Source organism: Hyperolius riggenbachi, chromosome 1 (assembly GCF_040937935.1).
Source record: "Hyperolius riggenbachi isolate aHypRig1 chromosome 1, aHypRig1.pri, whole genome shotgun sequence".
NCBI lineage: Eukaryota > Metazoa > Chordata > Amphibia > Anura > Hyperoliidae > Hyperolius > Hyperolius riggenbachi.
In genome coordinates, this window is record NC_090646.1 from 405808053 (window position 1) to 405823533 (window position 15481).

General features: G+C 44.9%; 1 protein-coding gene across 2 annotated transcripts in view; it reads right to left on the reverse strand.

The window, feature by feature from the left end:
- The window catches only part of UHRF2 (ubiquitin like with PHD and ring finger domains 2), a 149221-nt gene that overhangs the window by 33157 nt on the left and 100583 nt on the right, over positions 1-15481 (reverse strand). For both annotated transcript variants that reach the window (XM_068235421.1, XM_068235432.1), the window contains exons 6-8: positions 12962-13148; positions 11625-11748; positions 5117-5224 (exon numbers count right to left, since the gene is read on the reverse strand). In XM_068235421.1, coding sequence (XP_068091522.1) covers positions 5117-5224; positions 11625-11748; positions 12962-13148 — 419 coding nt within the window. The remainder of the gene's footprint in view (positions 1-5116; positions 5225-11624; positions 11749-12961; positions 13149-15481) is intronic.

A 15481-nucleotide genomic window follows, 5' to 3' on the forward strand; every position in this document is an offset into this window, starting at 1 on the left:
TAAATAAAAATATTTTCAACTTTTTTCATTCGATCATTTAGATCAGGCATGGGCAAACTCGGCCCTCCAGCTGTTACAGAACTACAAGTCCCACAATGCATTTGCCTTTATGAGTCATGACTGTGGCTGTCAGACTCCTGCAATGCATTCTGGGACTTGTAGTTCCTTAAAGGACTTCCGAGGCCAAAGAGATGAAAAATACACAATACCTTTTATATATATGGATCCACGGAGGACGTCCAGCGCGTCCTCCTCACCGTAGCGCCGTCATTGCTGCCTTTTCCTATCACCCCCGGCTCGGCCCGACCCCACTGAACGGGTCGCATAGGGTGCCACTACTAAGATGGCCGCCGCCTTGAGCCGCGGCTGCGCAGTACGCTTTGCCCTTAGTGCGACTGCGCAGCCTTCAGCCCGCCTCCCGCAGCGTACGGATTCCGCAATGCTGCCCCAGCGTATGTCGGGCGCGCTCACATCACTGCGAGCAGTGCATGTGAGGACGCGCCCCCTTCACAGTACAGTATACGGAGACACGCTGGGGGAGCGAGCATTGCATTATACTATTGCTAGCGTGGAGAAAGTAAGTTATTAGCCTTGTCAAAGTTTGATTTGTGGGGTCTGATTTTTATTTTACTTCCATAAAAATGCCTAAAATCATGTTTTTATTTTAAAAATGTAAAGGCAAAAATTTGAGAATATTTTTAAAGGGCCCATACCCAATTCACTGTAATCATACTGATAGCTGCCTTTCTATATATACATACACATATGTATATATATATACACACATATGTGTATGTATATATAGAAAGGCAGCTATCAGTATGATTACAGTGAATTGGGTATGGGCCCTTTAAAAATATTCTCAAATTTTTGCCTTTACATTTTTAAAATAAAAACATGATTTTAGGCATTTTTATGGAAGTAAAATAAAAATCAGACCCCACAAATCAAACTTTGACAAGGCTAATAACTTACTTTCTCCACGCTAGCAATAGTATAATGCAATGCTCGCTCCCCCAGCGTGTCTCCGTATACTGTACTGTGAAGGGGGCGCGTCCTCACATGCACTGCTCGCAGTGATGTGAGCGCGCCCGACATACGCTGGGGCAGCATTGCGGAATCCGTACGCTGCGGGAGGCGGGCTGAAGGCTGCGCAGTCGCACTAAGGGCAAAGCGTACTGCGCAGCCGCGGCTCAAGGCGGCGGCCATCTTAGTAGTGGCACCCTATGCGACCCGTTCAGTGGGGTCGGGCCGAGCCGGGGGTGATAGGAAAAGGCAGCAATGACGGCGCTACGGTGAGGAGGACGCGCTGGACGTCCTCCGTGGATCCATATATATAAAAGGTATTGTGTATTTTTCATCTCTTTGGCCTCGGAAGTCCTTTAAGGAACTACAAGTCCCAGAATGCATTGCAGGAGTCTGACAGCCACAGTCATGACTCATAAAGGCAAATGCATTGTGGGACTTGTAGTTCTGTAACAGCTGGAGGGCCGAGTTTGCCCATGCCTGATCTAAATGATCGAATGAAAAAAGTTGAAAATATTTTTATTTATTTTTTTCGAACGATTATCCCATTGTTTTTGAGAAAGATGAGATCGGACATGCTGGAAAAATCTTTATATTCAATCTATCGGAATAATCTAAGGGAAAAAAATGAAAAATTGTACCATGTATGACCACCCTAACGCATCTTTTCCTGGTACAATTTAGTGCATTTTATGTATTTAGTGCATTTTATGTATATATATATATATATATATATATATATATATATATATATATATACACACATATGTGTATGTATATATAGAAAGGCAGCTATCAGTATGATTACAGTGAATTGGGTATGGGCCCTTTAAAAATATTCTCAAATTTTTGCCTTTACATTTTTAAAATAAAAACATGATTTTAGGCATTTTTATGGAAGTAAAATAAAAATCAGACCCCACAAATCAAACTTTGACAAGGCTAATAACTTACTTTCTCCACGCTAGCAATAGTATAATGCAATGCTCGCTCCCCCAGCGTGTCTCCGTATACTATACTGTGAAGGGGGCGCGTCCTCACATGCACTGCTCGCAATGATGTGAGCGCGCCCGACATACGCTGGGGCAGCATTGCGGAATCCGTACGCTGCGGGAGGCGGGCTGAAGGCTGCGCAGTCGCACTAAGGGCAAAGCGTACTGCGCAGCCGCGGCTCAAGGCGGCGGCCATCTTAGTAGTGGCACCCTATGCGACCCGTTCAGTGGGGTCGGGCCGAGCCGGGGGTGATAGGAAAAGGCAGCAATGACGGCGCTACGGTGAGGAGGACGCGCTGGACGTCCTCCGTGGATCCATATATATAAAAGGTATTGTGTATTTTTCATCTCTTTGGCCTCGGAAGTCCTTTAACAGCTGGAGGGCCAAGATTGCCCATGCCTGATTTAGATCGAATAAACGGGATAACCGAACGTTTTCATTGTACCAAGTATGGCCACCACAGTGTTCTCCCCAGGCTCTTTTAGCCGGGTGCTCCACCCGGCTAGATTTGGTGACCACCCGGCTGTCATCGGCTCACCTCCTCCTATGCTGTAAGCAGAGTTGCCCTGCATTTTCATCTCGTCCCACCCGGCTGCTTTTTCATGCCACCCGGCTACTATTTCATGCCACCCGGCTTGAAAAAAATTCTGGGGAGAACACTGCACCATTAGGCTGTGTTTCCACTTGAGTGGAGAACTGAATTTTTTGTCAATTTTACTGCATCGCAAAACTGACAGTAAACGGCTCCTATTTCATAAATAAGAGCCATTCATACTTGACAATCTGCAACGAATCCATTGGGGTAAGCAGGCGCATCTGTGCCGCCCACGATAATCCCAGACAGGCAGATGCATTCCCCATATGGAGGTAAAACATCTGCCCCGAGCTACAGTCGGACCATAGCAGTCCATCAGAGCAGACACTATACTGTCTGCTCCCGCTGGCCATACGTGGTCTGGATGCAGATGGGGGGCTCGGTTCCCATCTGCAGCTGGACCACGTTTGGCCGGCTTATTTCCCCGCGCAACACTTTAGTACTAAAGCCTTACCAGGCACAGATCTAAATACATACCAATGGATAGCTGCAAAATATATCTTAATTGGTGCCCAAATATTTCCTTTTCTTTCTATAATTTTGCTTATGCAGCTAAAACTTCAGTTAAAAAATGTAAAAGCGTGACCCAAAGCAGCCCAGCTGCAGGGTTTAACAGCAGGCTTCAAGTGTATGGCTGCTGCATGGCTCAGTATCATCACATTGCTTTAATGTAAAGGGTGTGAAATTTGTAATAAGGTTGCAGCCTGTAAGTCTGTGCTCCAGAAAAAGGCTAATGTCTGTTTTCCAGGCACAATTCTACACGTGGAGGAATGCCATTTTCTGGTGCAAAGAAAGGCAAGACGGATGTTGTAGCCTGACTAGTGAAGAGGTCACTAAGTGCAGTCAAGCTAGAGCTCTGCTACTCAGTCTGAACACTAAAGGTGAACACTAAAGGTGAACACTAAAGGTGGCCACTAACGACCCAATTTCTAGCGAAAAAATCATTCGAGTGATCAGATAATTCTGATCGGAAAAAAAAATCGTTCACTACACCATCAACGTACCAATCTTTGCTTCCTAGCCATCACAACCAACAAGAAAATCCAAATTTTGGTTTGATGAAAATCCAAGCGTATTTTTATAATCATTCTTAATAGATTGTGCCCATAAACTGATTTTTCGCTAGAAATTGGACCGTTAGTGGCCACCTTAAAGGGAATATCCGCGCAGATGCAAAATAAATAAATAAATAAAAAATATTAAAAAATCCACTTACCTGGGGCTTCCTCCAGCCCGTGGCAGGCAGGACGTGCCCTCGGCGCCGCTCCGCAGGCTCCCGGTCTTTTCCAGTGGCGCACCCGACCTGGCCAGCCCGGCTTCCAGGTCGGGCTTCTTGTGTGCTCCAAAATGCACCTCACGGCGGCGCACTGACGTCATCGGACGTCCTCCAGGCTGTACTGCGCAGGCACAGAACTACTAAGCCTGCGCAGTACAGCCCGGAGGACGTCCGATGACGTCAGCGCGCCGCCGTGAGGCGTATTTTGGAGCGCACAAGAAGCCCAAGTCTCCGGCGCTGGAATGGCAGTGTTCGCCAAGACACAGACTATAAGCTATTATTGTGCTATCACATATAATGAGGTCTGACTACACTGAGCTGAACAATTTATACACACTTCACCCCACCATAACCCAACATGTTTCACCCCCTAAAATGAAGGGGCTTCGTCAGGGGTAAAGTGCAAGGTGCTCTACAGTGCAATTACATTAAGTGCAACATCAAAAAAAATTAGACCAAATCTGCAACATAGGCTCACGGTTAACTATGCAGGCAGGCGTTAGCTTAGTACCCTCCATAGCTTTCACCCAGCATCACGTCACCCAATATCCCCCATAGCCTTCACCCACCACCACATAGCACCCACAAAGCCCACATCCATCACCTATATGGTACCTCCCCCTAGCTTGCATTCAGGACCCATAAAACAAGCACCCTCCTCCTTGGCATTCAAGCAGTAAGAAGATGACTCACAATACCCTCAAAAACCCTGCACAGCTTCCCAGGTACCTCAATTGCATTTAAATTCAGGCCAAGATATACAGAACATTTGTAAGGGTGGAAAAAAAGCAATATTTCACAGCAAATTATAAAATTATCAGAAAAAAATGTGTTTAAAAAATGAATGGCAAAAAAATCATAACTGGGGGGGGGGGGGGGGGTGGAGAGAACACCATCGTGCATCACGGAATTCGTCTTGAAGATAATATTTCTCAATCCTGTTGAGCTATATTATATGTGTGTCATTTCAAGTAGAATACAGATGAACACATTCAGCAGTAATATTATCCAGGAGAATAAAATCAGTCTGTATGACATTGTTTCAGTTGCCTCTGCTGCCAACTTTTTGTGTATAATGAGAAGTAAATTTTCGCCAGTGAAAGCATTCTGATATACTGTTCATATAAACTGTTATTTCATTCTTGACTAGTTATAGGATATGTCGACATTCTATGGAGATAAAAAATGATCTTCAGACAGCAAGTCACAACCCATAAAGCACAAACCTGCACTCTGAATTTCCATAATGCTCCTACAGGAACTCCAGGGATGGGGCCATAATGATTTGAAGGGACGATGGTGCACTCTTTAGTACGCCCAACACAGGCCATTCCCTTTAAAAAAAAACCAAAAAGTAGTAGTTAACAATAATTAATGTCAGTGTGCTCTGTAATGAAAAATGTGAGTTTTGATACAATGTTGTGGTGTTTTTCTTTATCCAGGGTACTCCCTGTGTTTTTTGTTTCAGTTATAATGGAGAAAAATAGGTGTTCTTGCAATAACAATTTCCTATAAAATTCTTGGGGGATCAGATTTAAAAGGTACATTTTAGCTGCCTATTCTAGTATGCAGAATTAAGGACCCAAACTAATGCAAAGTGTTAAGCTCCCAATATATCTTGAGATACCAATTCCCGTATAGCTACCAAGACAGCATCCACTTATGTGCCAACGAGGATAATTATTTTACAATGATGTGTTTATATGATGTAGCTTTCAATACAAAAATGTGATACCAAAATAAATATTTATGGGTGCGACTATAGCTGGATGTAGACAGGCCAATATGGATAAGGTAGATACTGTAAAATCAAAAGTACGAATGACAACATTTATGAAATAAATGAATTGTATTTATGAAATACACCTAGATTAACAGCAGATAGATCATCAGTAGATTTTCTGATCTATCTGATGTGTTTAGGAACATTTTTTACTAGGAACAGATTTCCAATAGATTTCAGTATGAAATCTATTGAAAAGCGATCTGATGGCATTTTGTTGCCATCAGATTTCCATTATGGCCAATGCAAAATGATAAGCCATCTCAAGAGATAAGCCTAAATTTTCCAACATGTAAGATCGATTGAAATCGATCAAAATCGGCCGCAAATCGATCGATTGGGTAATCGATTTGCGATCAATCCGAAAATTGGCTGAGTGTATGGGCCCCTTAAGAACTATGTTCTACAAAGCTCTGTACTCTTCCGTGCAATGTAGAATTATACATCCTCATTCAGCCTGCCACTCATTTCAGTCTTTCCACTGACCCTGACTGTGCTATTTACCTATCTCAGGCCTAATGCACACCACTAAGCGTAATTGCAAAAACACGTAGGCTTCAATTCATCAAGCATTACCGCATTCGGTAATGCTGAAAACAGCGGAGTTAACGGAGGATTTAAGAAAATGTTAATTCATCAAAGCTGTTACCGAATGAGAAGCTGAAATGACAGAGCAATGAGATAAATTACCGACTTGTGCTCAACACATGTCAGCAAATGTCAGTAAATGTTAATTCATCAAGGTTACCACATTCGCTAGCACATTCGGTGTTTATCTCCAGCTCTCCCCTCTCGTTACAGGCTTCGAAAGCCTTCTGTGTGAATGTTTTCATGATTAGCAGGAGCAGGCAGCCAATAGAAACAGCCCCTGTTCTCCTGCAAGTGCCGCTGATAGGTGCTGATAGGTCACAGGCTTCTCCACACAAGCTTCCAGACCCCCCAAGCAGTGAGCAGAGAGAACGGTGGTGTAACCCTTTGAGTCCCTGTTTGAATAGGCAAAGATGCAAGTGGTGAAATCACCAAGCATGGCATTTGTAATGTCTCCAGGAAGTTTATCTACGTTGTAGCAAATAAGTAAAATGTTAAGAAACACTGATGGACAGATTCAGAGCAGCAGAGGCAGTATAAGTAACAGTAAATATAACACGTTTACATGTAAAGGGATGTCTGAATGCCTTCTATTGTTATCAGCTTGTAACAACACAGAGACATTCCAAGCTGCTCTGCACCACTCTGCTGTTATCTAACAGCCTTTGATGAACTGAAGCCGTAGTACTTCGGTAACTTAACGAACCTCTACCGCACATGGGAAAATATTGATGAATTAGCACAGTGAAGTGTAAAATACCGCACTGGGATTTTGTTATCGAACACCCTTTGATGAATTGAAGCCTTAGTGCTTTTTTAAGCAATTTTCTAAAGAAATTCCTGGTGTTTGCCTAGCAATTTTGATTCAGTGTCATACGATTTCTGGAGCGATTCCTATGCTATGTGCATTCAGCCTGTGGGGGGCGCGCTATGTGCATTCAGCCTGTGGGGGGCGCGCTATGTGCATTCAGCCTGTGGGGGGCGCGCTATGTGCATTCAGCCTGTGGGGGGCGCGCTATGTGCATTCAGCCTGTGGGGGGCGCGCTATGTGCATTCAGCCTGTGGGGGGCGCGCTATGTGCATTCAGCCTGTGGGGGGCGCGCTATGTGCATTCAGCCTGTGGGGGGCGCGCTATGTGCATTCAGCCTGTGGGGGGCGCGCTATGTGCATTCAGCCTGTGGGGGGCGCGCTATGTGCATTCAGCCTGTGGGGGGCGCGCTATGTGCATTCAGTCTGTGGGGGGCACGCTATCTGCATCCAGTCTGTGGGGGGCACGCTATCTGCACTCAGTCTGTGGGGGGCACGCTATCTGCACTCAGTCTGTGGGGGGCACGCTATCTGCACTCAGTCTGTGGGGGGCACGCTATCTGCACTCAGTCTGTGGGGGGCACGCTATCTGCACTCAGTCTGTGGGGGGCACGCTATCTGCACTCAGTCTGTGGGGGGCACGCTATCTGCACTCAGTCTGTGGGGGGCACGCTATCTGCACTCAGTCTGTGGGGGGCACGCTATCTGCACTCAGTCTGTGGGGGGCACGCTATCTGCACTCAGTCTGTGGGGGGCACGCTATCTGCACTCAGTCTGTGGGGGGCACGCTATCTGCACTCAGTCTGTGGGGGGCACGCTATCTGCACTCAGTCTGTGGGGGGCACGCTATCTGCACTCAGTCTGTGGGGGGCACGCTATCTGCACTCAGTCTGTGGGGGGCACGCTATCTGCACTCAGTCTGTGGGGGGCACGCTATCTGCACTCAGTGTGTGGGGGGCACGCTATCTGCACTCAGTGTGTGGGGGGCACGCTATCTGCATTCAGTCTGTGGGGGGCACGCTATGTGCATTCAGTCTGTGGGGGGCACGCTATGTGCATTCAGTCTGTGGGGGGCACGCTATGTGCATTCAGTCTGTGGGGGGCACGCTATGTGCACGCAGTCTGTGGGGGGCACGCTATGTGCACGCAGTCTGTGGGGGGCACGCTATCTGCACGCAGTCTGTGGGGGGCACGCTATCTGCACGCAGTCTGTGGGGGGCACGCTATCTGCACGCAGTCTGTGGGGGGCACGCTATCTGCACGCAGTCTGTGGGGGGCACGCTATCTGCATTCAGCCTGTGGGGGGCACGCTTTCTGCATTCAGCCTGTGGGGGGGCACGCTATCTGCATTCAGCCTGTGGGGGGCACGCTATCTGCATTCAGTCTGTGGGGGGCACGCTATCTGCATTCAGTCTGTGGGGGGCACGCTATCTGCTTTCAGTCTGTGGGGGGCACGCTATCTGCATTCAGTCTGTGGGGGGCACGCTATGTGCATTCAGTCTAACCCTAAAAAGTTAAGAATCTATTATGCTTTCATCTGTGCCATAGCCCATCAGTGGAAACAATCTGTGGTCCTGTTTAGTTTAGTACTAACAAGGATAGAAGAGATAAGACAAATGGATTATTTATATAATGTTTTACATGATACTAGGCCCAAGTATCAGGTGGAGTTGGAGGGATGGGCCAGAACTAACTTAGGATCTGCTTCCTGATCGTATTCCTATGCAGGGATAGTCTTATGACATAGCTATTGTTTTGATTATGATTTATAACTGAGGAGGTTGTGTCACAGTTTTCTTCTTTATATTTGTTTATATTTTTGCTATGCCAAATAATTTGTTAACGTACGTAGGTAACTTATTTCTTGCTATTGTTCGTGATGTTGCAATGGTTTAACTTATTACATGCTAAAATGTCTGTAATGATTTTTATTTCCTGCAATAAAATCCTAGTGAAAGAAAAGACTTGACAAGGACCAGTACAAAGGTGAGGGATCACTAGCAGGACTATGATGCTGCCATTCAAGGAATGCTTTTGAAAGGAAAAAAGGAAACCTCGAGAATTCCCCCAGGAGGAGAAAGACTAGTCCGAAATCTGTCTGTAAGAGGTTAGGAGCGATCAAATGAAAATACCTACTGATAGGCTTGGTGCACACCAAAAACCGCTAGCAGATTTTGAAACGCTTTTTCTTCTTTTTCTGTAGCGTTTCAGCTAGCATTTTGCGGTTTTGTGAAGCGTTTTTGGTGTAGTAGATTTCATGTATTGTTACAGTAAAGCTGTTACTGAACAGCTACTGTAACAAAAACGCCTTGCAAACCGCTCTGAAGTGCCGTTTTTCAGAGCGGTTTGCGTTTTTCCTATACTTAACATTGAGGCAGAAACGCATCCGCAATCCAAAATCTGCAGCAGCCCGGGAGTATGCGTTTCTGCAAAACGCCTCCCGCTCTGGTGTGCACCAGCCCATTGAAATACATTACCCTAGCGGATCCACACCCGCAAGCGGATCGCAAACCGCAGCCGAAACGCTCTGGTGTGCACTAGGTCTAAGTGACAGCTACACAGGAATAGGCTCATTTAGCATTTGTTTTGCTCTGGGAGAAATGTACATCTTGTATGCAATGCATGTATACATACAAAGTATATTTAAAAAAACAAAACAAATTGTGTCTCACAGTGTTTCATTTTGCCTTTGCATAAGCATAACAACTGCAATTAAAGACATTGTGCAAATGTAGTTAAAATAGCTGTCAATTATACAAATACATTGCATTAGTGATTTTGCATCAAACCCAATATACTACTGAATTACCTACCATTGTTTACTTGCAGCAGCCTGTATAGAAACCAGTTTCTGTACCCCAACCACTCCCTCTCTCTTCTCTACTTTAGGTATTATTAGGGGTGACAGTTTGAGGTTTCTGCAGGAAAACCCCATCTTCTGTACTTGATGAAACTCAGGCTAATACCAGTTGATTGAAATGTATTTTTTAGCCAATTGTTTTGTACTCTTCTACACTGGGCAATCCCTTCCCTCTCTCCACAGCATAGAACATGCAACCAAATATGCATAGACTTTAGCCCAATTCCATCACAATGAATTGTTTGAAACAACAATGACTAATATCTACATTGCCCTCAACAACAATTGGAAAGTGTTTTTCTCCCATAGGATTCAAAGTGTATAGCGTATATTGGTATGTATATAGTCTCATATTGGTAATCAAAGGTGGGATGGATTATGCCAGAGGAAAAGGTTACACGTCCATAAAGGCCAGACTGAACAGGTGTGGCCTTTCCATCTGCACTTATGCATCCTCCAGTCTAACCTGATACAGGTTAAACCAAGCATGGGCAAACTCGGCCCTCCAGCTGTTACGGAACTACAAGTCCCACAATGCATTTGCCTTTATGAGTCATGACTGTGGCTGTCAGACTCCTGCAATGCATTGTGGGACCTGTAGTTCTGTAACAGCTGGATGGCCGAGTTTGCCCATGCCTGGGTTAAACTCTAAGCAGCATCTTTGCTGGGAAACAATTCTTAGCTTAGTAGCAGACTATACAAGGACAGTACTCATCAGATGGATGCCACTTACCCAGTGAGTAATATATAAAGTATATTGAGGAGTTTTTAGCACAACCACAGTGGTTCAAGACAGCAATGGTAAGTGCCCCTTTTACATACCCAGTCTCATAAACTAATCAACAGTCCCCTGTAAATGCTTAACAGACGAGGAGTGGGGGATTTGCAATACCTTTGTTAAATGCCTTTTGTTATTACATTTATAGTATACACAGCATGTACCTTTCAGCAAACATTTATCATAGCTGGAGTCTCTAAGAGGCAACCAATTTACCCATCTAACCCAACAGAACTGAAAATTAATTAGGTACTAGAAATGGATTAAACAAATAATTTGTATTATGGTCCACTCTGTTTTGCTACTGTACTGCATACAAAAAAGTAAACTATGGGAATATGAAATCATGTGATTAGCTTATGGGTAAACGGTCTTGGAACTGCTACAACATTACAATCTATGTAATCCCTTGGTTTTGGCGATAGAAGTGTTATTCAAATCTCGCCGCAGTAGCTAGGGATTTTCAGACAAAGTAGACAGAACAGTCTGTTTAAATTATATATCCTGGACCTTGAAAAACAGACAACTTGTAATGTGGTGATAGAAATATGAATATTGTAACGTAAATCTAACACAAATGCACGTTTTTCTTGCGAATGCTGAGGCAGGCTCAGGCTCTTTGCAGACTTACAAAAACTGGGACACAAGCAACTATTGTACTTTGCATTTTTACATAAAACATTTAGGTCACCCAATACAGGAGAAATATAAACAAGGGTCGCTGACCGATCCATGCGTGTGCAGAAGGCGTGCAGGCGTGAATGAGAGCGTGAATCTAATTGGCTAAAAAGACTAGTAAGATAATAAAAAGATAAAATTACCAGGTACCAGGGTGTTCCTGAATGTCTACCTACTCATAGTACACAATGGGATTCTATAAGCTCCCATATCTTGCTCTATGATGAACAGGTACTATACCTTGCCCCAGTCTCTCTGGCTCTCAGTGCTAGCCGAGGGCATCTTTGCCTTCTTTTTACTTTGCTTCAGTTTTTCACCAGCCTTCACCACCTCAGTGGAATCATTTTTACAGGAAGGACAGTACCTAAAGAAAGACAAATTAGGTTTCCATAAGTAAGCACACAGTTTGCCTCACATGGAAAATAAACTGCAAGTCTACATCCTATATATAGCAGCTCCACTTGTAAGTTAACAATTAAAGAGGGAATTTTGAAGGAACAGGCAACAATGAGACTGAAATAAGACATAGCTGTATCGGGAGAGGTGTTTTCAGTTTGAAACCTATCCCCCACCAGTGTCTTCTTACAAATAAGAGTTTAATGTGCTTTGGTACCAGTTGTTTGGTGCAGTGTCATAAATGCAAATTATGTAACAGAAATGGGCACGATCCATACCCAACCCTCATCCTTTACACACTATTAACTTAGCTCCCAATGTACACGAACCTATCCTTCACTTGGGAAGTTACACTAACCTAACCCACACAAAGGTTTATGTTAACCTAAGAAGAACAATATCTAAAGCTGTACATAGACAGGATAATTTAGTCTGCAGATTGTAGGCTGGAAAGCACTTACAAATTAGCTACCAGCTACAGGCTAGCCAACAGACATGGCTGAAACAAGGCTTACGGGTGCTTTTTCTAAGACCAACTTCACTGACTGGCATCAGAAGTGAGGGAGTGTGGAGGGAGCTTGCAGTGAGGCTGGGCATAAGAGATGTTGCTCTTTGCACATTATGGCCAAATTTCAACACTGTTTACAGCTGGCCAGATCAGAAAGAGAAAACATTTCAGAGTAAGAAAAAGCAACAAACTTCTTTACATAAATACTTCTGTAACAACACACTTGTGGATTGATATACTTTGATCCACTACAAGGCCACTTTAACCACTTCTGGACCTTGATGATTGAAATTTTCTCCCCGTTTTGATCCCCTTATCTCTGCCAGGGCCTAGATTTCAATCATCCTGCCACACGCTCCCGCCGACCGTGTCGCTCTCTCCCCGCTGCAGATCACTTGCCCTGCCGTCTATATGATGGAAGAGCTGTGTGAGCCGGTCAGTAACAACGGCAGAGAAAAGGACCTGCGGCGATGGGAGAGCGGCGTGACCGGTGGGAGCAGCGGGTATGTGCGGCAGTTCATCGGGAGCCGCTATTCTTTGGCACCAGCAGTCTTTGGTCCTTAACGGGCCAGAGACTGCTGGTACAGAAGTGGTTAAACTGTTGTACAAGTGGTTCTCATGGGGCAGCCATTTACTGTTCTAGAATATTCTTATTCTGGAGTAAAATACATACCAGTCTTCATCTTCTGGTATCTTGGGCAGTGGAGGATTTAGGCAGTAAATATGGTAGGCCATGTTGCATTCATCACAGAGAAGTTGCATGTGGGCATCTTGCTTCCCTCCACACACATAGCAAGAGCAAAATCTGCATTCTGCTTCTGGATCTGCTTTGCAGTACTTGCATTCAGGGCCACTCTTTCCTGTAAAAAAAATGATACCTGTAAACTAGCCATTCAAATACTGCATGTAACCAATTACACAGTATTCACCCAATTATGCTAGCTGACAGGATGCAATATGCAATTCTTTCTATACTTTCTACTGAAAATTCACTTGAAGCCTTGGGAGTTAGCCTTATGGTGCCCATACACGATACAATAAAAACGTCCAATTTTCCCATTTATTCGATCTAACTGATCGAATCGAATGTTGAAAACATTTTTTTTTTTTCGACCAAGAAATTTGAACGATTATCCCGTTTTTTTGAGAAAAATCTGATCGGACATACTGGAAAAATCTTTATATTCGGAATAACGGAATAATCGAACTAAATTATCTGATCGAAAAAAAAAATGAAAAATTGTACCATGTATGGCCGACCTTTAGAGTTCATGTAAATTGATGTGTTACCTCAGTGAGATGTCAGTTTATAACTTTGGCTTCAGTTTGATATTCACTAAAATAATAAATGTGAAAACTTGTTCTTGAGAACTGCAGCAACTTAACCACTTGCCGACCGCACACTCATAACGTGCGTCGGCAAAGTGGCAGCTGCAGGACCAGCGACGCAGTACTGCGTCGCCAGCTGCAGCCTAATTAATCAGGAAGCAGCCGCTCGTACGAGCGGCTGCTTCCTGTCAAATCACGGCGGGGGGCTCCGTGAATAGCCTGCGGGCCGCCGATGGCGGCTCGCAGGCTAGATGTAAACACAAGCGGAAATAATCCGCTTTGTTTACATTTGTACGGCGCTGCTGCGCAGCAGCGCCGTAAGGCAGATCGGCGATCCCCGGCCAATCAGCGGCCGGGGATCGCCACCATGTGACAGGAGACAGCCTGTCACTGGCTGCACAGGACGGATAGCGTCCTGTGCAGCCGGATCTCCAGGAGGGGGCCAGGTAGGAGAGGGAGGGGGAGGATTTCGCCGCGGAGGGGGGCTTTGAGGTGCCCCCCCCGCCACCCACAGCAGGCAGGAGAGATCAGACCCCCCCAGCACATCATCCCCCTAGTGGGGAAAAAAGGGGGGCAATCTGATCTCCCTGCCTGCACCCTGATCTGTGCTGGGGGCTGCAGAGCCCACCCAGCACAGATCACTCAAACCAGCGCTGGTCCTTAAGGGGGGGTAAAGGGTGGGTCCTCAAGTGGTTAAGACACGATCAGTAAGCAATCTTGAAGCATTAAGGGAGTCTGGTCCAAGGACCCATTACTGAATAGGTGTGCTGCTCCAGTCAGGATTTGCACCCTTGTCTACTGTGTCAAAGTCGCTAGCACAACTGAAACATCAATTCATGTGACTGTAGACGGATGTGAAAAGCCACATACTCTAGCTTTGCATGCTATTGATAACAATTATTCTGATTGATTGCAACATTTAAAAAATTGTATCACATGTACAGGTGTCCAGGGTCCCCTAGCCGCCACGCTTCATGTCCCCGTGCAGGGACGAAAAACGCCACGCCGATCACAACGGGAAGCTAATGATTGCCGCACCGCTGCCCCCGAAGGAGACGTCACAGGACGACGGGGCTTCCGGCCGCCCGATGTCGCCTGCCGTCTGTGTGAACAACCAAGAGACAAAACCACCCACATTTCAATTTTCATAAAACATTATCAGGAAAAAACAGCCACTTCCTATAGACTTGTATAGAAAAAAACATTAGGAAATTTGAGCCGATTCCTCACTCAAATAGAAAAAAAAAATTACTAACATTTTAATTGAATTGTGAAATTGGATCTTTTAATTTATAGCAATCTCCGCGCAAAGAGTTAAAAAGTTCCTTGAGCAGTCCAGAAGTAAAAAGTCCTCAGAATGACTTCATAATCACATGTATCCCCAAAACTTCAGCGCTACAAGGTCTTGTATATCAGGAATCCATCACCAACACCCTTCAAAGTGCAGGCTTACCAGCTTCCTAAAAGACCCAAGTTATTAGGTCTGAGCATGTGGTCAATCTCCCCACCGATCAATGACTTCCACGTCCTACGATCCTGAATGCTCCTGATATCAATCCTCTGAAGTTATTCTCTGCATATGATGATATAACGTCACAAAGCAAAAACAAAATCTAAGTGCTCTCTGTATTCATTTAAAAACTCATATTATCTTATCTCATATTCCATACTAGTAAAAGTTTGTTGCACCCTGGGGGTGAGGGTGCAAGTTCTACATGGCAGACATTTCCTGCATTTATAAAAATCCACCTCCCCAAAGGAACTTACCCCTTTGTATCTAGGCTCCTCTATGGCGCTTGAGGTTAAAATATCTTTAAGGTTTGGGGCCTTTCTGTATATCATTTCTGGGTGCTCCAGTAATATC